The sequence below is a fragment of the Cupressus sempervirens genome, chromosome 7 (assembly GCF_028749045.1).
Source record: "Cupressus sempervirens isolate cs-2001-9-10 chromosome 7, ASM2874904v1, whole genome shotgun sequence".
Lineage (NCBI taxonomy): Eukaryota > Viridiplantae > Streptophyta > Pinopsida > Cupressales > Cupressaceae > Cupressus > Cupressus sempervirens.
This window is the reverse complement of record NC_143124.1, coordinates 920,001,599-920,029,333: the sequence shown is the minus strand read 5'-3', so window position 1 is coordinate 920,029,333 and position 27,735 is coordinate 920,001,599. Positions and strand designations below refer to the sequence as shown.

The following is a 27,735-nucleotide window of genomic DNA, read 5'->3' as shown; positions in this document are numbered from 1 at the left end:
ACAACAAAGCACTTAGTAAGAGACACCAATCTTTTTGTTGAGAGTTGCGAACCTCTAACAACATGTGTAAGTCTTTTTGTAAGAAAATGCTCCTTTAAATCTATATATTTACCTTAAATTATAATTGTACATTTGTCACAAATCTACTACTTCTAGGTGACCTTATGTAATGAAATAACTTGCATAAGAAGAATGTAGTCAATTACATGCTGCAAATATTTGATAATAATATGCCACTTGAGGGGGCATCTTGCTAATCCACATCAAAGGGGATACCCCCAATAGTCTTCAATAACAACTCAATAATCAATATGACAACAATAATTAATTTATACTTATTATATAACATAATTATGCTTTAGATATAATCTAGACCAAATTAGATAATAAAAATGTAACTTTGAGGGCGACCTAAATACATGCATACATATATATGATTCAAATAGTTATTATGTGGCTTATTTAATAGTTAAGCTCTACACAAATTGACTTCGTAATGCAATTAACACTTTTAGGTTAGGGACATAACACCATTTGAGGGTGCAACTTAGTTGACTAGTGGTACTATTGGTTAGTCAACTCTCAATATTTCAGTTCCATCAATCAAGGCTTTGTGATTTCTTCTACCCACATTGAAGACAAGGACAAAAATAAAGATGTTGGGAATGCTATATTTATGACATCACCATGAACCTTGTTGATGTATGGGGTGAATCCAATGACTAAGATATTTTGCCTCATACAACTAGTGTTGCCCTAAATGCTTAATCAACTTTGTTTTATGTTATTATGAGCTTTTTGAGATTCACCCTCTTGATCTTTGAAATTAAATCTTATACCCACCCAATCTTGTTTGAGTATATGTATTCTATTAATTCTTATTTTATAAATTTTACTACGCTTATTCTTAAAAAGCATAATTAGGGTAGATCTCCATTTAGCTTCTTAGCTTATTTTGGGTAGTAGCCACTGTTCCATTTTTCACTTGCAATTTGTGGAGTTGTGGCTTGTGATGATAAAATTTTGTGCTTATTTTTTAGCAACTATCATAGATAATATGTTTAAATAAGACCATTAATAATAAACTTTGTAGGTAAAACTTAGACAAAGACAAGAGTTGTGGGACAACTAGAGTCCCTGCTTTTGTGCTAAAATATAAGACTATGTTCATTGCTCAATGTTTAATAAACGCTTTGCTAACCTACTCTTGCTCTCATGTATTGATGATGTCTCACCAATACTCTTAGCTCTCTCAGCTCTCTTGTATTTTACAATGTAAAAATTCATATTACAATTAATGCTTTATTATTATTTTAATATAATTGACACATTTATTGAAAAACTTAGAGCATTCAATTTTTCATAACAACTATTACAACTTCTTTCCCATATTTTGTAGATATGTGTTTTGATTTATTATTTTAGTTAAATTTTTTTTAACATTTTAATTGTCATTTAAGATATTATTTGATCTACCATAATCTTGTATTCCCAAAATAATTGACATTTTCATGATAAAAAGACCTATACATTTGAAGGGATTTCTTAACAACTTTTGAAAACCCCATATACACTTCCACATTTGCAAGCATGTCTACAACAACATTGCTACAAAGACACCCAACAATGTTAGCCATGGTTGCGGTACTTGAGATTGTGCTTATCAATTCAATTTGTACAAAATAACTAAAGTCATGTCAATCATCTATTCATGTTGATTTGTCATTGACTGTGCTTATAAAACCTCTCAATGTTTTGATGAATGCCCTTAACTTTTCTAAAAATCTACAATACGAGGAAAGATGCTCACAACGATGGTGACTTTTGGTTTCACATCTGCACCCTACACTTGCTTGAACATAATTTCATCTTTTGCAAACATCTTCATAGAAATTAGGATTTTTTAATTCCTCATTAAGGATATATGATACTTTAGGGGGAGTCTTCTACAATCTATTACATGATGGAAGTCTTGTTGATTATAAGAGACAATAAGAATCAAAGAGAAATTTTATATGTTCCGTTGACGGATTTTGAGCCTTGTTAGCAACTTCATTTTATAGTATATCCTTTCATTCCCATTGAAAAACATCTCGTCGACAAAAGGTGAACAAGAATTTCAAGGGTTTCAACCACTTCGATGGCAAAATTGTTATCTAATTCAACACGAGGGTTTTGTACAATGCACTATGAAGATAAGGATGCCGAGGAGATGGATTGGGAGGAGGCGAAAGGGGCTTTCATGATTGAAAGTAGAAAGCGAAAGTGCAGTGATGAGGAAATTTTAGGGGAAAGTAAAGATTGTGAAGCAAAGGAAACAATTGGGGCGTGAAGGCCCTGTCAAATTGGACAATTGATATACTCATTTTTATTTTCAGACTCTACTTTCTTGGTTGAAATACACATAAAATGCTATAACTTTGACAGAAAGATTCCAAAATGAAGTTGAGTTGTATTTTTTGATTTAAAAAATATTTAAACCCCAACAAAATTGGTTCTAACTAATAAAAAATTAGAAATTAATGTGTAAAAATATATTTTAAAAATAAAATACAACAAACATAAAATGTTCCATTCCTTTCATTCTAAAAATTAATAGACAAGAACTAATGAAAACATCAGTTCAAACTAATAAAAGTAAAATAGAAATAAGGAAATCAATTTGTAAAATCATGAATGTTTTTTTTGTTTTGTTTTGAAAGTAAAGAGCTACTCCTTATTTCAACCAACCCTTTTAAAAAGCTTATTTTTATTTTTCAGTAATGATTAATCTACTAATTTTTTTCTCAATTAAAAATATTAATAAAAATACTCCACATTCCTAAATTTATTATTTAAAATTAAATTATATTTATATAATAAATTACAACAATTACATCAAATAATTAATCAAATCACATGCTAAAATCATACATCAAATACATTGATCCAATAAAAAACAAAGATCAAAATGGTGGCTTCGAAGCTAAGATACAGCTCAGTGAAAAATCCAAATAATAATTTTAAAAACCTCGGACTGCCACACTACGAGAAGCCCTAGTTTTGTGCTGATGTCATGAGCGAAAGAAGGGTCTTCCGACGACTGATGCCCAAGAGGGCTCCTTGCCGGGCTATATATACCTAATATTGCCCATGAATAATAATAATAAAAAATAAAAACTCTACAGAAGTGAATCGACTCGTTGAAAACAATTTTTTTTCCTAGGTGGATTCTGCTTCAAAACCAGATCAATTATGTAATTGCAGATCTGCAGGTAACGCGATCGAATCCCATGGCGCTCAATATGAAAACCCTGACGCAGGCCCTGGCGAAAACTGCCGCGGAAATACAGAAAACAGTGCAAACCACAGTACAGGACGTGACAGGACCCAAGGCCCTTCAAGATTACGAGCTTCACGATCAAGTCGGATCAGGCGGGCCTGGATTAGCATGGAGACTTTTCATGGCTCGGCCGAGGAATAAAGGAACAGCGCAGGCTCAGTATCCTCAAGTCTGCGTGTGGCTTCTGGACAAGAAGGCCCTTTCGGAGGCGCGGCAGAGGGTGGGCCTTTCAAAGGCCGTGGAAGACTCATTTCTGGACATAATTAGAGCAGATGCGGTCAAGCTTGTTAGGTTACGGCACCCTGGCGTGGTTCATGTCATTCAAGGTTTGGACGAGAGCAAAGGTGCCATGGCCATGGTTACCGAGCCCATTTTTGCGTCCGTGGCTAATACGCTTGGGAGGTTTGATAATGTCGTAAAGGTGCCCAAGGAGCTCAAGGGATTGGTAAGGATTGACGATTTTACGTTGGATTAGTTTTTCTAGAGCTCACAGATTTGATAATTTGGTAAAATGTGTTGAAGTGGTGATAATTGGAACGATCTGAACTGGCAGGGTTAAATGAAACTACCCTTTACGAGGTGTTGATGGCTGTACCTGAACAATTTAGCTATTACTTTATTATGTTTTTCGAGTGATTGTTCGCTGACTTTTATTTGTTTTGAGTGATTGTTCGCACAGCTTTTTCTTCATTGTTTCTAAGTGATTACGTGCTCTGGGGTGTACATTGCTTTTGTGGTGGTTGGCAGTGCGTTATTCCGTGAGAATCTTGTGTAATGAACTGCACGGCTTTTGTTTTGTTTTTTTGTTTGTAGGTTGTATTTCATTCGAAGAAGCCGGGCATAATTGTGTGCAAGTCCTGTATAAGATATATTGTATAGATGTCCCTCGATTGTAGTAGGTAAACCTTATGGAATGCAGTTGATTCTGAGCAATTATTACATAATTTAGGGATAGCTTGCAGGACATTATGCTATTTCTGTTTGTTTTCTGATGAACGGACGGACCCTGTTAACGTATGGCAGGGGCTTGGATTCTGTGATGTAGAATTTATACTGTACAACCTAGCTGGTTCTTGCACGCAATATTGCACTTGCCTTGTCCGTTGAAGTAAACCACATGGATACATCGTATTTCTCAGCATTTTAATATATCACTGTCTGTGAGAGATTTGAGCCTAGTGCCGTGCTTATGAAAATCCCACTGAAGGTTTTGTTTGATTGTTGTTACAAGCCAGGTATATCTATTACGTCAAATATCACAATTAATAGAACTGAGTGTAGTATGTCCTCTATTTACAATTCCGTTTGCAGAATGGGGTGCATTATTTCACTAAATATTCCATACCATAGCTAGGGATATAAAAGTAGATCAATTTATGCAGCTACTGCAGGCAATTTTGCTTGGCCTTGTTAACTGAAAATTGAGATACATCACATCTAGAGTTAGACGCAGTTGTCAGATCTGCAATCAAGTTTTGGCAGTTTTTTCCACTTTTCGCCTTGACAGATCTGAATTTCTGCAAGACATGGGAACAAAGATTATGTGGCAAGTGGAAGATTACACTCTCTTCTGCCCCTTGTTTTGATGGAGAAGCTTGCAAAGCAAACAAATATTTTCAAACGATTTTGGGCTGCTACTAAGGCATCTTCATCTTTCACATTTGTGTGCTTTGCTTTAGCCAAATTAGTCACGGATCATATCGCATCTGGAGTATGTAAGAGGAATATGAAGTTAGAATGCTTTTTAATAAACATGCTAAACTGTATTAACTCCGGCATTAGTACATTATTGAGCAGTCATAATCACCTCTGGATCTTGAGTACTTCCAGCCACAGATTGCAGTTTTAAACTTGACAAAATAAATTTAGATGAGCTGTTGAAATTCCCCCATCAACGCGCCATTGCATATAAACTAAAAACAACAGAAAATTATTTTAATAGAGATATTGGGCTTAATATCAAAACTAACCTTCAAACGATCTCACTAAGGAACTAAATTAGGCTGGTGAATTCTACATGTGCAACTATATATTGGGCTTAATATCAAAACTAACCTTCAAATGATCTCACTAAGGAACTAAATTATGCTGGTGAATTCTACATGTGCAACTATGAAGATTTTTTGAAAAAGAAAAACAAGGATCCTTTAATCTGCAACATGAACCTACAAAAGACAACCAGCATTACATTAAGTTCATCCTATCTGTATATAAGATCTTGATGTATGATTGGAAGATCACTTGTAGTCACTTTCAGTCTAATTGATACTAGAAGACTCCGAAGACACATAAGTCCTCGCTAGCAATAGTTTTAAAGCTAATCATGTATTCCTCAATGGCGAAGATTACTTTGATTTTATTTGGAGTATTTTTGGGAAGTTGCAGATTCAGGGGGATTGTTGACAAGTCATAGATTTTTAGTGCTGGTGATGAAATTGCCAGTTTTCGCAGGGAGCAGTTTCCAGTCATTTTGGTGGTTAGAATCCCAGCAGTCTGATAACAACAGCAGTTTTACACATTTTCTCCATAAGGTTAGAGCAATGCTTGCAAATTGAAGATTGAAAGCATATACAAACTATTGAGTAGTCTTCTGCAAAGGTTGATGTAGATCTCTTACTTGTTCTTTAAGTTTTATGAACTAGACTGCTTTAATCAGGCTTTTTGATTAGTTTTATTGGCCTGGAGAAGTCTCTTCTATAAGCTAGTAATTTACATCTGTGGCTGAAGAATAGACATGAAATTTCCACACCTGTTTACAGATCATCCCCCATCACTCAAACTATGATAGCAAGTCAGCTTCCACCAAGTCTCTCTGCAATATTAAGACCTAACCACATTAGTCAGGTGGATGTTGTAAGAGCTGAGTAGTTTTAATTATCATTCACAGATCTTCTTATTGCCACCTCTTTAGTTTTTAACTATTTGGTTAATATTATCAAAACTATCAGGGATTGTTTATCCAGCCTATATCTATGGAAGCTGAAGTTTGTCTTTAGCAGAGTGCAGTGGTTTGCTACCAGAAAAATCTGTTTTAAGCCAACATTTTAGTTTTCTCGTTAGTATTAATTGAATCACCCAAATTATACAATATTTTCTATCGGCATTTGTGGCTTCCAAGCTGTTCCTGACCTGGGCCTTAAGATGGTAAAAGACATCAATTATGGCTTGGATTTTTGAGTTGCCTTAAAACAGTATCCCCAACTTCAAATTTTTGAAGCCAGATAATTGCTGTTTAATATTAAAGCTCTATGCTATTTTAGTATTTCCAGTGCAGAAGTTCTACCATATTCACAAATTCACATAAACCACTGAGCACCTAAAAACTATTTTGAGATAAGGGAGTAGAGTTGGAAGATATCACTTTTAGAAGGCAGACTTCTTGAATGGAATTAACTGGCCAATTCCTCTCTAACATATTCTGAGTAGAAGCCAGGTATGTGGAAATGTGCAAATTTGAGAAGAGAAACACTCATAAAACATAAACAAAAGCACACAAGAACACATGTATGTTGGGGAAACTCCTTCATGAGAACCCCACACTTGAAAGCAGTCCAATATGTTATCAAGTTGTCTAAACACAATTATAATACACTTGCAATGTAGCCTTTACAAGAGTATCACCGACTGTATATTTGGAGTAATTCTGATAGCATAACAGTACCTACACATTTACCCCACACTTGAAAGCAGCCCAATTTATTATTAGTATGTTGAACACAATTGCAATATATTTGCTGAGAGTATCACCAATATTAGAACAGGCATTCTACACAGTGAACATTAGTGAACGGATTGGAGTCTTCTTTAACTGTTTCCCATTTCGTTTTCTGAAATTACATGGTGACTATTATTAAGAGCTAAAAGAGAATACATGCAGCCAACATAATACATTCAACAATTTATACAGTCAGCGATCGCATATGCAGGTAAAAAGAAAATCCATCAACGAGTACACATGATGATAAATAACATCAGCCATGACATTTTGAAGTTATCGTCACATGATTGAGATGACGAATTCAGAGAAAAGAAAGTAGTTGTATCTTAGTGAAATCGGTGGTCAAAACCCTCCAAGTGTATGAGTAAATGCAACCTGTGATTTAAGCTATACATCAGGATTTGTTTTAGAATGGACAATAATAATATTCAAGGAATTAGATCCACAGACCAACGATGAGCTTGGACAATGGAAACCCAAGCTTGAGATGCACAAACAGTGACACAGACGATTCGAAGCTAGAACAGATACATGCTTGAAAAGCCTGGACAGCACTAGAAAGATGAAAGCAAGTCGAGGAGGGAGCCACAACGACAGAACAAAGGAAAACACGTGAGCTAGATAGTAGGGAGTTGTCGAGCTCAAATACGGGAGGAGACTCATATGAGCAAGGATGGAGAGCTAAATAGCAATATGTGGGCTTTTCGTCTTGTACCAGATCTACGCATCTGACATTGACTTTGACAGGTTGCAATTCATGTTCAAAACAATGATAACACATACAAGAATTTAATCTTGAATATCGGGTTTGATCACCATCATATGAATACAAAAGTTATTGGCACGGGGAATCGTTGACTAGTCTAGTGACTAGGATGTCATTCAAAAAACATGGCAGATATATGGTGTTGAGATGATTGCCAACAAACACACACGTGTCGGTTACCAGACTTATTTATGGAAGATTCATTAATACATGAATTTACGAAATAGAAAAACATATTAGGGCTGCTTGTATATTTACCGAAGCAACAAGTATGGAGCTTTAGTGAAATTCATTGATTTGGATATAAATTAGCTTTTAACAAAGGCAAAGTGGTTTCATAAAGACTAATCTTATATCAAAAGGAAAAGGCATCTAAGATATGCCTCTTCAAAAGTGGAAAGTGCCAAGCAATTACATTAGATATAAATTATAAAAAAAGGTGGGAAGTAAATCAAAATGAAATTAAGAGTACAAAAGGAAGAGATTATTTTGATAAAGAGGTTATGATGTTGTGCATTGAGAAGTAAGATGATATTAGCTATAATACAATGTAACATAACAACCAAGTTAAAATGATTTATAAAAGAATGATATTGGAGTGGAAGTGGAAGATTAATGTCTTGACAAAGATTTTGCAAGAATTCAAAGATTGTGTGTATACAAGCACTTGATGTTCAGAGGGAGTATTGATATTAGCATCAAGAGGATGAACCAAAATATAAAAGATTGCATCATAGATGTTGAATTGCAGATAAGTATTTGCCTTGAGTATTATGTTTATCTATTCATTTTAATCTCTCTCTCTCATTTATGTTTACACACTATAAGAGCTATGTGCCTTGATCTTTTCCTTTGAGAATGTTATTGCAGGAAGAGGGCGATTGAGATTCAAAGGGAGCTTGACATTTCATTGGAGGCAACCTTGAAAGAGAGGGAGCAAATAGAGGATATGATTCAGTCAACCTCCGTTGATCTCGTTCATATTGATTCAGAGGGAGTAAACCACGTTGAGATAGATTCTCTAGTGATCAATGAATTATAGCAGTCAAGAGGACTGTGATTGATGTATATACCTCATGACTATGTGATTTTAGTGGGCCTACCTCCTGTGTACATCATGAGGAAGTGACGACTTCCAAATGATGTCACTTGTATTTGCAGAAGTTATTGAAAGGTGACAATCTTACAATAACTTAATTTTATATTATGATGGATATCTTACAATGTCTATGCAGATCATGATAGATTATACTTTGCATGGTGGATGTTTATATGATACATTATGAGAATGCGTGTGCACATACTTTATAAACATTTTTTGAGCACATTGTGAATGTTATGCAAATTGATGTTCTGGAGGGCCATTACACAGAGTACTTGGTGAATATCATGCGACTTGATGTTCTAGAAGGCCATTACTCAGTACTTTGTGAATATTGCATCTCAACATTCTAGAAGGCCATTACTCAAAAAGTATTTGGTGAATGTTGTGCAAATTGATGTTGTGGAGGGCCATTGCACAAAGTTCTTGGTGAATATGTTGAAGTTGATGAAAGATCAACCCCACAACTACCAAGAATCACCTGCATGCAAACACCTATCATAGAAGAGAGAAGCAAAAAGCTATGGAGGCTAGAATTCTCAGATCCATAGATGAGACATTCTTGATAAGCAAAAAGAGAGATTACTATTATCAAAAGTGAATGAATGCAAATTACAAAGAGATCAATCCTTATAAAAGGAGATCAAAACCTTAATAGATAAAACCTAGGTTGCATGATAATAATTAATAAAAGAATTAATTATTATATGCCTAAAGTTTAGCTTAAGCAAACTAGAGATAATAAGTAACTTAATAATTAAATCAATATGATTTAATTAATAAGAAAATACTTTATTACTCTAACACCCCTCTTAAGATAAACTTAGGAATTAGCTAAAAACCTAGATACTACTACTGAATGTAAATTTAGGTCCCAACAACAAGGTTTGATGAGGTAACCAAGCACAACCAAATCTTTGAAAAAAGGAGAAATAGAGAAAACCACATGGGAAAAACCCTACTCCAAAAAGAGATATAAAAAAATGCTGAAAAGAACTAGTGAAGGACTGAAGAAGCTTCCAAACTATGGAATGTCCCAGAAGATAGGAACAAAAGATGATCATGAATAACACCACTGAAGCATAAAGCTGCAAACACTGCCAAACTGCTGATATGAAGAACCTCCACTGTATAGAACACGACCAAGTAGAGAAGACTCAGTTTGAAGAGTTGATCAATCAAAGATGAAAGGTATCTTCATGGCCTCCAAAAATAGGAATGAAAGAATGTCTATATTGTAAATGATCCATCTCACCGAAATGCATAGGTATCCAGCTACTGCAATCGCCTAATACATAGGATCAAATACTGAATACATAGCTCACTCCATCGAACCAAGAAAGCAATAGAACCAACATAACCCCCTCTAATGCTGAGAGGTAAGACATGAACATTGAAATTGAATGCAATATCTCCTGCAGAAAGAACCAGGAACATCGAGAGTGCAAAAGATGTACAAACACCTATAATGACATGTGTCATCGACACATCATGAGGCTAATGTCGTGGAAGGAACATTCATTTGACAAAAGAAGATAGCGAATATGGCCAACATGAACCCCCCCAAGGCACTTTATAATGTAGTGCGAGTACAACAAAACACAAAGATATGCAAGATCCCAAAATGCAATAAAGTGGCACTTTATCTCAATGCGTTTGCAAAAATACTACAAAAGGATGTCAACAAAGATCAAAAGAGATAGAAGGTTGATACAAGAGATAGTACAACTTATGAAAAATTATTTGAAGCAAAAAAATTGATCTCTGGGCTTGAAACAACCAAGATATCCACTAGAATGCAAAAAAACAAAAAACTAAATGGGATGTGCCTAGAGCAGAATCTGGAAAATAGAATACCTCAATATATGTCTCCCAGAGTGCAAAATAGAACCTCTGACTTTGACTGCATAAACTGGCAACCAAACATCATCAAAAGTTCAAATAAATTGCACTATCATGACAGGCTCTGAAACAACTTTTTGGTGATATCTCGTTTGCGAAAAATGAAGTCCAGATGAGCAAGTTACGGCCAAAAAGCCACATGTAGTTCAAAGCAGAGTCGGAAGGGCCAATTTTTTTTACTGCCTCAAGATCCGTGCCAAATGCATTTTAAAACGCACCCACTAGTACTAGAAATCACCTCGGGAAGTGTGCCAAGTTTGTACCCAAAATGTTTCGATTTGCTTGCCGAAATATCTCGATTTCCATGCAAAAAAGCATAAAAGCGTTGCCTTGGGAAAAGTGCACAATCTGGGAGCAATATTTTTTGCCTCAAATTCCAACTATGTCCAAATTAGACAAATTTTATATGAAAGTAGTGTTTTTTGGGTGTTTAAAGCTCAACGGTGATGTCCATTTGTGCTCAAAGGGCATCGAAAATCAGTGACCCCCATATTCAATACAAAAATCCTCTTAAAAATGAAACCCTTTGAAAGAAAAAGCATAGATTTGAAAGCTAAGCCAAATCTCTCATAAACAGAACAGGGGCATGAAGATCTGATACCATGTTGAAGTTGATGAATTATCAACCCCACAACTACTAAGTTTATGGATCTCTGATAGATAAAACAATTACAATAAATATAAGAACAATATGTACTCTTACTTGTACTGTAGAAGTGCAAAGTATGTCTTCAAATAATGGTGACCTTTAACTGATCGGGTTTAGTATCTGCCTTTTGTGATTTGCTGATAATATAAACTGTATGCTGAATATGATCTGTATGCTGAATATGAACTGTATGCTGTATGCTGTATGCTTCTGCAAGTTAGACTTTAGAGGAAGATACATGAAAATAATAATAATGTATTATTTGCAGATCGCTGGGTCTGAGATGCTGTATATTGATGTGATTCCATAGCGATCTACCTTGCCTTATGTAGGGAGAAGGAGAGTCATGACCATTGTAGAGTCATGCCTCTTTGGTGGCATGGCTAATAAACTACTAGTTAATGTAATCCCGATGTGAGCAGTGCTGCCGATACATTTATTAGTAATATGCCGATACAAATAGCGACTGCCTTACTGCTTTAATATGAAGTTGATCATATTGTCGATAGCCATTGTTTATCTGTTGATAACTGTGTTGCAAGTATATATTAATCCAAACACACACATATATGTGTGTGTGTGTGTGTGTATGTTTAATAAGCAACAATAACAGTTTATTTGAAAACATAAACATTGATTAGTATATCAAATAAGCATCATTTACTTCTACTAATGCTAAAACATTAACACTCCCTCTTTAGCAAGAGAAAAGTAAAACACCATTTGGATTTCAGTGGAGGATACCTGATTGCTTTATTTGATCTTAACATAATGAAACAATTATAAGTCAGATAAAAAAAATCACCAAGTTATGAACATTATCATCTTTAATTGTGTGAAACAATATATAAAGCAAACATAATGGAAATGTTATCTATGATCTCTAATTGTCCGAAGCAATGTCTGGAGATGTCCATAGTAGTAACATGAAATTTGTTATTCATGATCTCTAATTGCCCGAAGCAATGTCTAGAGATGTCCATGAAAGTTTGTTACTCATGATCTCTAATTGCTCGAAGCAATGTCTAGAGATGTCAATGAAAGTTTGTTACTCATGATCTCTAATTCCTCGAAGCAATGTCTAGAGATGTCCATGATAGTAACATGAGTTCATTATCTATGATCTCTAATTGCTTGAAGCAATGTTTAGAGATGTCCATGATAACAGGCCTTTTATTTACAAGATCGTCACCTTGTAAATAATTACCTTTTGAATAAATATGTTCATGAAAGATCGTCACCTTTCATCATATATGTGATGCTATTAACCAACAATAGAAGCGTAAACTCATATCAATTATAATTTAATTTAATATTCAATATTACAAATTAATCATACCAAGTTTTTCTTTGAAATATTTCAACTTCACTTTAGCAAAAGGCTTGGTAAAGACATTAGCTGTTTGCTCATTAGTATAGATGTACTTCAGTTGAATGATCCCTTGATTCACCATGTCTCGAATGTAGTGAAAAGGAATTTCAATATGTTTGGAGCGATTGTGGAATACCAGATTGGTTGAAAGCTTGATGCAACTTTGATTATCACAATGAATCACAGTAGGCTTTAAAGGTCTTTTAAACAATTCTGCTAACAACTTCCGTAGCCATACTGCTTCTATAGTACACAAAGAAGATGCAATGTATTTTGCTTCGGTGGAACTTAATGCAATTGAAGTCTGTTTTCTACTAGACCAAGAAACCATACTAGATCCTAGACTAAAGCAATATTCAGAAGTACTCTTACATTCAATAGGTCTGCCTGCCCAATTAGAATCTGAATATCCATGAAGTTTGATGTTGACTTTATCATATTTGATTCCCATTCCAGTAGTTCCCTTTAGATATCTCAAAATGTACTTAGCTGCATCTAGATGTATCTTCTTTGGTGCACACATAAACTGACTTAAGGTGTTAGTAGCATAGCATATGTCAGGATGAGTATTAACCAAATGCATTAAAGAACCAATAATTTTCTTGTAGTAAGTAGAATCTGTAAGTTTTGATTTGATCATATCATCCTTCAACTTGTGTAGGTTTAGTTCCATAGGAGTAGCTGTTGGTTTACATTCCATCATTTCGAATTTTGTTAAGATGTCAACTGTATATTTTCCTTGATTTAGAAGAATGTAGTTATGCTGTTGCCAAACTTCTAATCCAAGAAAGTAGTGAAGTAGACCTAAGTCTTTCATTTCAAACTCTGCTATGAGTTCTTGTTTGCATTTCTTTATGAGATGTTCCTCACCTGTTATCAACAAACCATCAACATATAACACAAGGATAATCATATCATCACCATCTGTTTTAAAATATAAGTTGGGATCAGCTTCATTTTTGGAATATCCTAACTTCATAGGTAGTTGTCTATCCTTTTATACCAAGCTTTGGGAGCCTGTTTGAGACCATAAAGTGCTTTCTTTAATTTACAAACATGAGTTTTGCTGTCATGAGTACTGAATCTTTCTGGTTGCTCGATATAGACTTCTTCTTCAATCTTGCCATTAAGGAATGTTGTTTTGACATCCATTTGATGTACCTTCCATCCCTTGGATGCTGCAATAACCAAGATTTTTCTGACTGAAGTATATCTAGCAACTGGAGCAAATGTTTCTTCATAATCGATGCCTTGTTCCTGTGAGAACCCTCGTGCTACAAACATGGCTTTGTAGTTTTCAATGCTGCCATTAGATGCATGTTTAATTTTAAACAGCCATTTGGAAGAAACAACTGATTTGTTCTTAGGTCTTGGTACAACATCCCATACATCATTTTTTAATATGGAGTTATATTCTTCAATCATTGCTTCTTTCCAAGACTGATTTGAAAGTGCTTCTTTAACACTAGAAGGTTCTGTTTTTATAAGTTTAGTTAACAATGCAACATAATACGATTGATTTCTTGTTCTTTTGCTCTCTCGCACTACTTCATTAGGTTCAACATGATTTTTTCTATCATTTTCCTAGCCCAGAGTGACCTCTTTTTATTATTGATATTATCAGAATCTTCATGATTAGACATGGTGGAAGAGGAAGGTTCAGAACCATTCTCCCTCTCAATTTCTGTTTGTTGATTTTCATCTACTTTAGGAATAGATTCAGTAATAGATTCATCACTGTTTTTGAAAATTTTAAAGGCAACATCTTTTTCAAATTTCACATCTTTGCTAATCTCAATTGTTCTTTGACCTAGAATGAAGATCGTGTATCCTTTTGTTGTTTCACTATATCCAATAAATATTCCCTTCTTCCCGGAAGGTTCTAGTTTTGTTCTTTTCTCTTTAGGTATGTGAATATAAACTGGACATCCAAATATTCTTTGATGACTTAGATTAGGTTTAATGCCAGTGAATACTTCTTCTAGAGTGGTGTTCTCTAAAATTGAGTTGTACATCTATTTTGAATGTAGACTGCAGTGTTAGATGCTTCGGCCCAAAAGGAAGTATGAAGGTTTTGATCGTGCATCATTGCTTTGGCTGATTCAACAATTGATTTGTTTTTACGTTTCGCAATTCCATTATGTTGAGGATTATAAGGTACAGAAAACTCCCTCTTAATCCAAACAACAATACAGAAATTTTAAAAAATATCAGAGATATATTCACCTCCATTATCTGATCTTAGAGTTTTTATTTTATGTCCTGACTGATTTTCAATTAAGGCTTTGAACTCTTTGAATTTCGCTAAGACTTCAGTTGATTCCTTTTGTTTCAAAAAATAGATCCAGGTTCTTCTAGAGTAATCATCAATAAAATTTTTATAGAAGAAGCATCCATTAAGAGAAGGTACAGAGATAGGACCGCAAAGATCAGTGTGGATCAGTTCAAGGATTTAGATTTGTGAACACTTTTAGGAAATGATTGTTTAGAATTTTCACCTAAAGCACATCCTTTACAAATACTTAAATGATCAATTTTTAGGCTAGGTAAACCTTTTACAATTTTTCCTATGGATGATAATGCCTGGTAGTGAAGGTGGCCTAGCCTCTTATGTCAAATTTCGGTGCAATTCGAAGTTTCATGACTAAGAGCCAAGTTTAAGTTTTGATTATTACAAAGTTTATAAAGACTTCCATCTCAAAATCCGATGGAAATGGCTTTCTTAATATTAGAGTTCTTGGGCCAAGATAGAACTTTGTCCTCTAGAAATGTGATTCTGAAACCTTGATCAGCAAGACCAGAAATAGATACTAGATTTCTCTTTATTCTTGGTACATATAAAACATTTTTGAGTTGTAGTGTAATTCCTGAGTTTAGTTGAACTGAACAAGAACCAATTCCTTCAATAGGATGAGTAGAGTTATCTCCAATGGTAACTTCTTCTGAGGCTTGTTCAGATAAGGTTTCAAATTTGTCTTTAAAACCAGTGATGTGTTGAGACGCTCCACTGTCGATGATCCAAGTAATTGGGATTAGAGTTTAATTCACTAGAAAGGGCTAAGTAGAAAGCGTAGTTTTCTTTTTCTTCTTTCTCTTCACCCTCTTCTTTGATTTCTGCTAAGGCTGCTTGAATTCTCTTCTTTTCAGGACAAAATTTTATGGGGGTGACCAATTTTGTCACATTTAAAACATCTAACTTTTGACCAATCACGTTGCTTGTAAGATTTGTTAGATTCCTTTTTGCTGTATTTGAATTCTCTTTTTATTTGATTTTACATAAAGTGCTTGAATTTCTCCCTCTTGATTTGTGCTTAGTCCTCTTGAGACTAATCTAGATTCTTCTTGAGTGCGTTCATTTTTTAATACATCAAATTTTGGAAGTTTGGGTTGAGAGCTTAAACCTCGAATAAATGTTTCCCATGATAGAGGAAGACCTCTTAGTGCTATCATACTGAGCTCTTTGTCATTAACTCGATTTTCCATTGTTGCAAGTTGATCTTTTAGTTCAGAAATTCTTAGAAAGTAAGAGGTAATAGATTCTCCATTTCTCATTTTTATGTATAGTAGATCTTGTTTTAGAGTTAATAATCTATTTGTATTGTTGATTTCAAATGTATCTCGAATTGGGGAGAACATCTCAAATGCAGTCTTGAGTCTAGATATGGATGTGAAAATATGATCTTTTACAAAATCTATAATGATCTTCATTGCTTTGTTATTATGCCTTTTCCATGTTACATTCTTTGGCCCATTTTCAGGCATAGACATGTTTGTTTCAATATATTCTTCTAATTCCATTTCCCTTAATATTATCATTACTCTAATTTCCCATGAAGAGAAATTAGATGCACCCTCAAGCCTGTCTTCTAGTCTCACATGATTCACCATTTTAATGATTTAAAGTTTAGCCCCGTTTTCTTCTAAAAAATCTGAGATTTTAGATTTTATTTTTGTGTAATGGTTTTTCTTATCAGAATGGCTCCGATACCATGTTAAGTTTATGGATCTCTAATAGATAAAACAATTACAATAAATATAAGAGCAATATGTATTCGTATTGTAGAAATGTATGTCTTCAAATAATGGTGACCTTTAACTGATCGGGTTCAGTATCTCCCTTTTGTGATTCGCTGATAATATAAACTGTATGCTGAATATGAACTGTATGGTGTATGCTTCTGCAAGTTAGACTTTAGAGGAAGATATATGAAAATAATAATAATGTATTATTTGCAGATTGCTGGGTCTGAGATGCCGTATATTGATGTCATTCCATAGTGATCTGCCGTGCCTTATGTAGGGATAAGGAGAGTCACGACCACTATAGAGTCTTTGGCCACGTAGAGTCATGCCTCTTCGATGGCATTGCTAACAAACTACCAGTTAATGTAATCCCGATGTAAGTAGTGCTGCCGATACATTTATTAGTAATATGCCGATACAAATAGCGATTGCCTTACTGCTTTAATATGAAGTTGATCATGCTGCCGATAGGCATTGTTTATCTATTGATAACTGTGTTGCAAGTATATATTAATCCAAACACACACACACACACTCACACACATATATGTATATGTATATGTATATCTATATGTGTGTGTGTGTGTGTGTTTAATAAGCAACAATAATAGTTTATTTTAAAACATAAACATTGATTAGTATATCAAATAAGCATCATTTACTTCTACTGATGCTAAAACATTAACAACAACTCCCAAAAATCACTTACATGCAAACACTTGTCACAGAAGAGAGAAGCAAAAAACTATGGAGGTTGGAATTCCCAGATCCATAGATGAGACATTCTTGATAAGCAAAAAAACAGATTGCTATTCTCAATAGTGAATGAATGTAAATTACAAAGAGATCAATCCTTATAAAAAGAGATCAAAACCCTAACAGATAAAACTTAGGTTGCATGATAATAATTAATAAAAGAATTAATTATTATATGCCTAAAATTTAGCTTGAGTAAACTAGAGATAATAAGTAACTTAATAATTAAATAAATATGATTTAATTAATAAGAATATTCTTTATTACTCTAACAAAATATAATATGACTTGATGTTCTAGAAAGGCATTACTCACAATACTTGGTGAATATTGCATCTCAACATTCTAGAAGGCCATTACTCAAAGAATATTTGGTGAATATTCTGAATATGCTATGGAGGTTGGATTTCCCAGATCCATAGATGAGACATTCGTGATAAGCAAAAAGACAGATTGCTATTCTCAAAAGTGAATGAATGTAAATTACAAAGAGATCAATAGAGAAGGAAAAAGCTATGGAGGTTGGAATTCCCAGATCCATAGATGAGACATTCTTGATAAGCAAAAAGACAGATTGCTATTCTCAAAAGTGAATGAATGTAAATTACAAAGAGATCAATTCTTATAAAAAGAGATCAAAACCCTAACAGATGAAACTTAAGTTGCATGATAATAATTAATAAAAGAATTAATTATTATATGCTTAAAATTTAGCTTGAGTAAACTAGAGATAATAAGTAACTTAATAATTAAATAAATATGATTTAATTAATAAGAATATTCTTTATTACCCTAACAGAATATAATGTGACTTGATGTTCTAGAAAGGCATTACTCATTATACTTGGTGAATATTGCATCCCAACATTCTAGAAGGCCATTACTCAAAGAATATTTGGTGAATATTCTGAGAGACCAGTACTCATGATATCAGATGTGATATCAAGCAGTTTTGAGTAATTGGTGAACATCATGTATTTTGGGAGACCAATACTCATAGTATCAAATGTGATATCAAAATTTTTTGAGTACTTGGTGAATATCGAATGTCGATATTGGTGAATATCACGATATCAAAACTTTTCAACATCCTTTACCTGTGTGTGTTCAAAAACTTGTTTGCAGGGATATTTTGTAAAACTCGTCTTGGTTTTTTTATATATATTTTTCCTCTGGGCGTCTTTTCTCTTGCAACTTGTGCATCATCAATTTTGCCCCTGGCCACAAAACGAACTTCCTTTGAAAAACAACAGGCTTTTTGGTGTTTTTGGGGCCAACATTTGACCTTTTTTTGAGTTTATTTTTTTTGCAATTTCGTGGCCTAATTTTTAGGCATTTTCAACCTCTTTTTCTGCACATATTCTGCAAAGGTCATTGTTTAAGATGTTTTAAACCCTCTGTCTTTGATTTTCGTCCAACAAAGTTTGTTTTTTCCACTATTTTACAGTCAAATCTGTCATTTTTTTGGTTTTTTCAAAAATGGCGAGGGTTTCTTTCAAAACTCTCTTTTACTGTGTCATTTTAGAAGTTTTTTTGCAAATTGTTGGTGGGATTGTGTAGATCTCAACTAGGTCGGTCTTTGGTTTTTGGGTGCATTATTTGACTGCGCCTCAATTTTTGAGTCAGCATATTGAGAATCTAATTTCAAGTTGTTTTTGGGTTTTTCGAGCTCTCTTCTGGGTCTTTTGTCAATCTACCTCAAAGTTTGTGCCTTTTTAGATATTCATTTTTTTTGCATTAAAAATGTGTCATGGCATCTCTCACCAATCTTCTCGTAGAAGGCAGTCAACAATTCAATGGAAAAAACTACTCTCGGAAGCAAAGAATGATGACGATCTTTGAGTATCATTGCCTTGAGGTGCTGACAATCATCCTAGCACAAGCTATGCCACCAAAAACCATTATTGCAGAACATACAAAGCATATTCCCCTGCAAATTTTTGTTTTGAAGTAAGATTGACCATTAATGGAAGGTGTTAGAGTTAAATCTCTCTGATTTTGTCTCTCTTTCGTACATTTACTTCTATTTCTAATGGTCACTCTTCTTCTATGGTTCCATATTCTCTCTCTGTTCATTATGAAAACTTTCTCTCTATCTCATCAGAATGTTTCTATATCTCTCTCTTTGTTTGTTATAGAAACATTCTTGTATACTTGTATATATAGATCATTTATGATCTCTATTTAATTACACATCCATTATTTTACCATAAGAAAGATGTGATGTGGTATGATTGTTGGCTAATGAAGATGAGATAAGAAAACACATTAAATGATTACATGATTCAAGGACATGCATAATCATTTGTTGTTTGTGTTGAATCATTATATTGCCTATACAACATTGCTATCATAATGATTATTATAGATAGTATTGATGTGAGTTTTGTTCCACTACAACATGTAGAATCAAATACTTAATGTTTCGAGGAGAAACACCAAACACTCAATCCTTTGTTGATATAACGTCATCTCTCATGCTAAGCTTGCAAAGTAAGATCATAAAATGACATCAAAATTCTTTCTTAATCGTGGGCTTCACTTAGTTTTATGATATGATATGCTAGTTATCACAAAGGGACTTACACTATTCATTCAATGTATATAAACTTTTGCACCTCTAAAGGTTTGGCTCTATATTGTAATGAAAATATAGTAATTGATCTTCTAACCTTTCCACTTCAACTTCTACTTAAATCTCTATTGCTTTTTTTACCTCTAACTAGGAATGCAAAGAATCATGGATGACTTGTACTCTACTAGGTGTAATCTCACTAGCGGCTCCACCCACCTAGTACAAGCTTCTAAGAAACACACAAATGATTTTCACATCAATATGCCCTCTCTAATCCCATCATTTGGATGCTAACCAAAGATTGAACATGAATTTTAAGTTAAGTGTTTTGATCGGCTTACCAATGCAAGGCACCCAGGCTAGTGGCTTGGATTTGTTCAAGTCAAACAAGTAAACATCCACAATGACTTCCATCCAACTATAAAATGAAAACCAACTATACAAAATGAAAATAAATCTACTCTAAGTGAAAGATTGAGGAAACCATGCAACGCTCCAAAGCAATAACAAGTAATCCATTATGAAGAACCAACAATGAATTATCACTTACTTTGACAATCATTATAACAACAACTTCATCAAGTCTCTCCCTTAGCTATCCTACTCTACTCTCCTAGCTCTCTAATCTTTCCTCCTAGCTCTAATCCAATCTCCTTTCCTCTAATATCTAAAACTAATGAATTGCAAATGAGAACGCCCTGGCCTTTTAGAGTAGTTTCATTACAACAAAGGGCCAAGATCGATTCATGATCAAGGGCCGAGATTTCTTCCCACAAACCCTAATAAGGGTTGCCAAATTTGCAACCAATTGCATGAAGGCACCAATTTATGGGCCAAGAAGAAAATTACAATGATTTTTCCAACAGATGAGAAAAATTGGACACTTGGCATGTTGTGATTCACTGTGCTTGAAATTGAAAGCTTTAGAGGGGAGGAGACAACCAATTGCCATCAATCCTTAACTTGTGCGTAGAGTCTTGGCCTTTAGAGCATCCCTAACATTTGTGATTTTCTCCATCCTTTGAAATTTCCTCATGGAATCGACTTGAATCACTTGCATCTTTGTGAACCCATGAACTTGATCTTTCTTGATTCTCCTTGGACATGTCCTTATGTAGGTGGTTCCTCTGTACTTTCCTGAGTTTCCTCTTGATTTTGTCTTGAGTTTGCGAGTTGATAGCTTGACCATGAATCCTTCCTTCTCACTTGAGTCCTTGGGTATAGCCATCTCCTTTTATTTTGTCTTGAGTTTGCGAGTTGATAGCTTGACAACAAATCCTTTCTTCTCACTTGAGTCCTTCGGTTCAGCTATCTCCTTGTAGTATCCACTTGAAGTTTTGTGGCCTTGATCATCACCCTGCCCTCTAGCTTCTCCTTGTAGTGTCAATTTGTTTTGGTGTGGATGGAGGGTATGTGCACCAACAACGCTTTGATTTTCCAAGATTTCCTAAGAAAGAATTTCAATTCAGTCTTTCTCTTTCTAGAATTCACCTTGCAAAACAAAGGAGAAAAGTGTTAAGTTTGTGGAGAAAAATCCAAAAATAAAATCACATTAATAATAAACAAAATTCATCCCAATTAAAAACCAACCAATTTGCAAAGTGGAGGCGAATTTTAATGTTATCTCAATCCAAAAGCATTTATTATTATTATTAATATTTTTCATTTCAAAATTTTTTCGTTCTCTTTTCAATCTTTTTTTATAATTTTAGAAATCTTGAGAGGAGAGGTATGGTGGTTTTGGTGATTAACAAAGAATGATAGTTGGCTGGGAAAATTTTAGAAGATGCAAAATTTCATCGAGTGGAAAATCCCGAAGTTGCAAAATTTCCACCGGAGTGAGAAATTTCTAAGTTGTGAAATTTCCACCGGACATGGTGTTCCAAAAATTCCTCATTTTGACATTAGCCTATGCTTGATCATGATGTTGGCCTCATGCCATAAATCAATTGTTTAACGCCTTAGAGGATGGTAAATCTTGGGAGACTCAATATGGGAAAATTTTGGAAGATGTGAAATTTCCACCGAAGTGGAAAATCTTTGAAATTCGTTTTATCAACTACTTCTCATCATTATAAAATTGCAATGCTTGAGTTGCTACCAAATAAAATGTCTGAGTCTTGAGATTTTTAGGAGAAATGAGGAAGGGAGAGATTTTGGAAGATCCAAAATTTTTACAAAAAGGGAGATTTGGGAAGATTCAAAATTTCCACCACAGGGGAGATTTTGGAAAATCCAAAAAAGTTTCACCAAAACTTGGTTCTCTCACAAATTTCATCCCCTTCTCTAACATTGAAACCCATCTCTCTTGAATCAAAAAAATTTCACTTTCCACTCGGATTTAGACCATGAAATTTCCCCTAAGTGGCATCAAAATGCTTGTACAAACCCGAGACAAAAATTGCTTCCCGATGATGCCAAAATTGCTCAAACTCACCCCGGACTTGGAGACTTGAAATTTTTTTGCCAACCATAATTGCCTAAGACAACTATTCCCACTAGCCAAAGCAAAAAGTGGGGGTACCCATTTGCAATGGGGCCATGGTGTAAAAACTACACAACAAATAGCAGGCCAATAGTAAGTCTTAATTATTTGAGAGGGCTGATATTAAGTGGGAGTGAGATAGCAAGGCCATCGTGGATTGAATAGCAAGGCCATCTTGGAAATGGAACATGAATTTTTTTTGGTTTGTGTTAAACACTATTTATGATGTTAACATGGTAATACAAACTATTAATTAAAATCCAAAGATAAATCTTGTAGTGTTTCAAGGTGAAGATGATGAAAAGGAATAAAAGAATCAATATATGATGAGACAAATTAAAGTGTTTGCCTTACCTTCTATGTTTCCAGTCATTGTGATTGGATTGGAGTGATGCACCCTAATTTGCTTGATTTGCACTTTTACGTAGTTGATATGTGGATTCTCTTGAACACAACACAACCTTGATAATATGGGGGTTGTGATAGGAATTCAACAACATAAGTTTACTAAATGATTTTTGAGAAGGAATTAGAAAGGCTCCAATTTATAGAATTTTGGGAACTTCAATGGAAGATATGTTAGACAATGGTTATGATTGATGTGAGAGGTGCTGGTCATTTCTTTGATTAATGTCAAGGTTTCTAGAAGAGACCAGACATCTTGTAAGAGCGGAGACGTCTAGGTTATGTTGATGAGATTTGTTGGAGAATGCTATTGTGGTTTGTCTCTCAATCAACGTTTACACTAGCCATTGTTTTGCTTTGCACTTTGCATTTGTTGTGAATTATGGTCTATGGTTAAGTAAATTAATGTGAAGTAACAAAGTTTCGCGTTCTAGAGTTTCAATGGTTAAACTTCAACAGGTAGGAAGTTAGATGTGACTTGGTGGTCATTAGGTTGATGTTCCCAAATGTATCAGAGTATACATACACCAGTTAAAGATAGTGCATAGATTTCATGTGGGGCTAATGGAATGTTGGTTGGGGATGGGTATCTCTAGTAGGTCTGTTACGATATTTTATTGTTAATAAAAGAGTTCCTACATAATGGAGAGGTCTCCTTGTAAAGGAAGCAACTAAGAACAAGACAAATGCTCTATAAAAGGCTAACAAGAAAGTTTCTATGTTCTTTAAAAATTACCTAATAAAATAACTAATAAATTAAATATGCGTAAATGACCATTAAAATAATATTAGATACTATATTATCCTCCCTTAATGGTCATTTTACGAACTACCCTGACATGAAAACAAAACTTTCAAATCATTTGGCCATGAAAGCATAGAAGGATGACTCTTGAGACTACTTTATTACATGAGCCTGCCATTGACACTCTCCACAGTTGGCTTTTTGATTAGCCAACCACTATTTGTAGAACTTCTAGGTATGACCAAGCTTCCCACAATGGTGATAGGTAATCTTCTTCTTGGAGCTTTCCGTAGATTCGTGTCGTCCTTTCCAGAGTGGAGTTGCCTTTGCCTTTATATGTGGGAGTAAATGCCTATTCTACATTGATCATGTCACTAGTGCTGCCAAACTTATGTCTCCACCTAGGTTGCCTATTCTACATTGATCATGTCACTAGTGCTACCAAACTTATGTCTCCACCTAGGTTGCTACAATAGCTTATTTCACAACTCATCAAATTTCAAGTCAACATTAGTGAGGTCATGTTGATCATCTCAGTAAAATGTTCATAGAACCATGGGAGACTCTTCAGTGCTATTACCACCATGTTCTCTTCCATCTTGTTACCAGTGGCCTCTAGTTGATTTCACATTTCCGTGATCTTCGTAGGATGCTCCTATAGAGACATCTTCATCCATCATGAGGTAAAACAACATATTCTTTAGTAAGAAAGCTTGATTTTTATTTGACATTTAATTGAGACTTTTCAAGTGTGCTAAAATCTCCCTAGCAGACTTCCTAGATGGCACTTTTGGAAGCATCTTATTGGTGAGGGGTAACTTTAGCAACATAATCCCTCCTCAGTTACATTCATCAAGCTTGTCCTAATCTTTGCTTGCTATTGTAGGGTGAGTAGAGTTGCATGAAACAAGTTGGTTCAAGCACCAATACTCAAATTAGGAGCATCCTTGCTTCTAGGTATTATAGTTCCTGCCATTGAACTATTGATTGCCCTCAAACATGATTTAGGTCAACAATGCCATCCCTCGTGTTTTCCTTTGCACAAAAAAAGGCAAGCTCAAGTTTCAAATATTTTTGGTTTTTTGTCTAAAAACTTCTATGAAGAGCTAGCACAGAGTTTGAAAAAATCTGATTTTCAGGTCCATACTAGTCAAATATGGCACAAATCCTAGTAGAAAGCTTGCTTTGTAGGAAAAAATAGTAAAACCCTTTGTTTTACAAACATATTATTTGATTATTTTTAAGTTAAAAAATTTATAGAAAATGCTCCACAAAAGCTAGGAGTGGGAAAAAAATCATACAGAAATCACTCGGCATAAAAAAAGCTTCTACAGAAACCCTACACTTTTGTGAGCAGAAAAATGCACCAAAAACCCATTTTTTTTCAACATAGAGCAAAAAAGGAAGTCTCTATGTGCAAAGACCCTTAGATGCATGACTCAAAAGATTGGAAGAACACAATGATGTTTGATGCGACCGTCTACAAACTTAGAAAGCATGAGCCATAGAAACTCGTGTATAAATACATGCAAAGGGAGGCCAAAAAATTCCAAGCTCCCTTTGCAAACAAAATGACCCATAAATCCACAAAAACCCTTGAAAAACGTGCAAAGAAGAACTCTTGACACAACCTTGAAGGATATCCAAATTCTACGAAAACACGGGCTCACCTAGCGTCGCCCTAAAACACCTTCAAAATGATAGTAAAATGACACACATGGGCCCTCTAAAAATATACAAACCAGAAATGAAAAACATAGAGCTCACACACGGGACGAAACTAGAGAAAACACGAGCATTATGCCAAAAACATTATCCACAATGATTGTTCATTAAAATTGAAAATGACTTTTGGGAAAATAAATATTGTGGGTAATGAATTTATTATCCATGGTACCATAATTAATTAACCATGTTCCGATAATCTTATCATACCACGATACCATGTTATGATATTTTATTACTGATAAAGGAGTTTGACTTATTACAAAATGGAGACAAAGTCTCCTAACAAAGGAAACAATTGAGAACAAAATAGAAACTTTCTTAAAGGCTATCAAGAAAGTTTTATTTTAACCAATATTCACCTAAATGACCATTAATATAATATTAAATACCTTATTAAGGTCGATCTCTACATCATATTACAAGATTTCCATTATTTTATGAGATTGGATTTGGGCAATAGATCCAAGCATATATTCTCATCACGGTTTTCCCCTTCTAGGTTTCCACATACATTTGGTGTTCTTAGGTGTTGATGTGTGATTGTGTTTATCACTTGCTTAAACACATTACTGATTAAGATCTAGTATTTGTTCCAACGATTTGTGATGCATGCAAAAGTTATTATTAAGAATTCATGGTGAATGATTTTGAAACTAGCACATTCAATTCAATCCCTCTCTTAGTTGGTCGATGTGTTTGACAAGGTCAAGATGCTTTGTGAGATTGAGGGCTGAGATTGAATGAGAGGATGGAAACTTAAACACTTGTGTCACAAGGTGGGACCTTGAAAAAAATGATGTTTCATAGGCAAGAAATCTAGGTGTGCTGACATGTGTGAATGCATTGGAAAGAACAAGGACCTAACAAGTGGTAGGATGAGTGACAAATGTAGGAGAGAGAAATATGGGAGGAAGGGGGAACTGTAGGGTGGCAAGAATGATCTCACACGTGTGCGAGAAACCAACAAAGGGATTGGTCAAAGAATGAGGCGGAGGGTGCTGGTGACCCCTAAATGTAAATATGCAAGAGTGCAGGACACTTGTCCTAGAATTTTAGTTTGGAGACTTGGTTAACTGTGAATAATGTTAATAAGGATCCCAACAAGCTTAGTTAATTAATTGATTACACCCAATTAGGTTTAGAAGATTCTGTGAGTTGGGGTCGAGGTTTATATAAATTAGATTCATTACATTTTAGAAGAAAGGATGGGACATAATAAATTAAAGAAAATTTAATTGATTATTGGTAGAAGCAATGAATAATATGGGAATTTATGAGATTACGAATTATGGTAAATAAATAACTAACTTTTAGAAGAAAGGAGGGACATAATAAATTAAATAAGGTTTGATTAATTATGGGAATAAGCAATAAATAGTTATGGGACTTCATGAGATGACGAATTATGGGAAATAATTGAATTTTATTATCTATGTGCTTTTGTGAAATTCGGGGTGTCTACATGGGGTGTACACTCATAACTCTTTCAGTATATCCTACCTTAGATTATGTGTGTTTTTATAAGGTATGGTAGTCCAAATCATGTTAAGATTTACAAACCTTTATTCTCTTCCCAACATATCTTAAATTTGTTTAGCGCTAAAAATAGACACAGAATTCAGGTTTCCATTTGATTATGTTTTTCTGCTGATTTGTAATCTTTCTCATGGATTTGGGGGTCAAGCATTTTACTGTGAGGTGATCTGCCTACCCTTTCGATTTGTGGTGCATGTTCCCCTTGTTGATTTTATACCATCCTCCCACTGGTATTAAATCTCGAGCAGTTTTAGTGTCCTTCCTTGTGGGCCTTCTGCCTAGTGGTTATTAGATATGCAATTCATGTCAATTACTTTACAAACAATTCAAGAACTCCACCTTCATAATCCGTATCATTGTGTGTGTGTTTGTTGTTTTGGTGTTAATAATCCCACACGGATAATAATAAGCAGTTTATGCAGGGTATTTGCACCAAAAGCTTATCGTAATTTGCACCAAAAGCTTATTCTATTCCAGAAGTAGGCTTTGGGATGCAAGTATCTTGATTTAGATGCTAACATCCTTGCTTTTTGAAGTATCGAGACTACACGCAGTTCTTCCATGCCTTTTGGGACCTCTCTTGTTTGTGCTTCTGGTCTCTGTGATCTGTCTGATTTTACAAGCTGTTTAATACAGTTGCAGTGTCCATTG

The 27,735-nt window shown here is 34.6% G+C and overlaps 1 protein-coding gene across 2 annotated transcripts in view; it reads left to right on the top strand.

Moving 5' to 3' along the window:
* The first annotated feature begins 3,141 nt into the window (after positions 1 to 3,141).
* LOC149550537 (SCY1-like protein 2 A) overlaps positions 3,142 to 27,735 on the top strand; it is a 95,284-nt gene continuing 70,690 nt past the window's right edge. For both annotated transcript variants that reach the window (XR_016354217.1, XM_089793540.1), the window contains exon 1: positions 3,142 to 3,767. Coding sequence is in view for 1 of the 2 variants with exons in the window: in XM_089793540.1 (XP_089649666.1) it covers positions 3,273 to 3,767 (495 nt within the window). In the remaining variant the exon portion in view is untranslated. The remainder of the gene's footprint in view (positions 3,768 to 27,735) is intronic.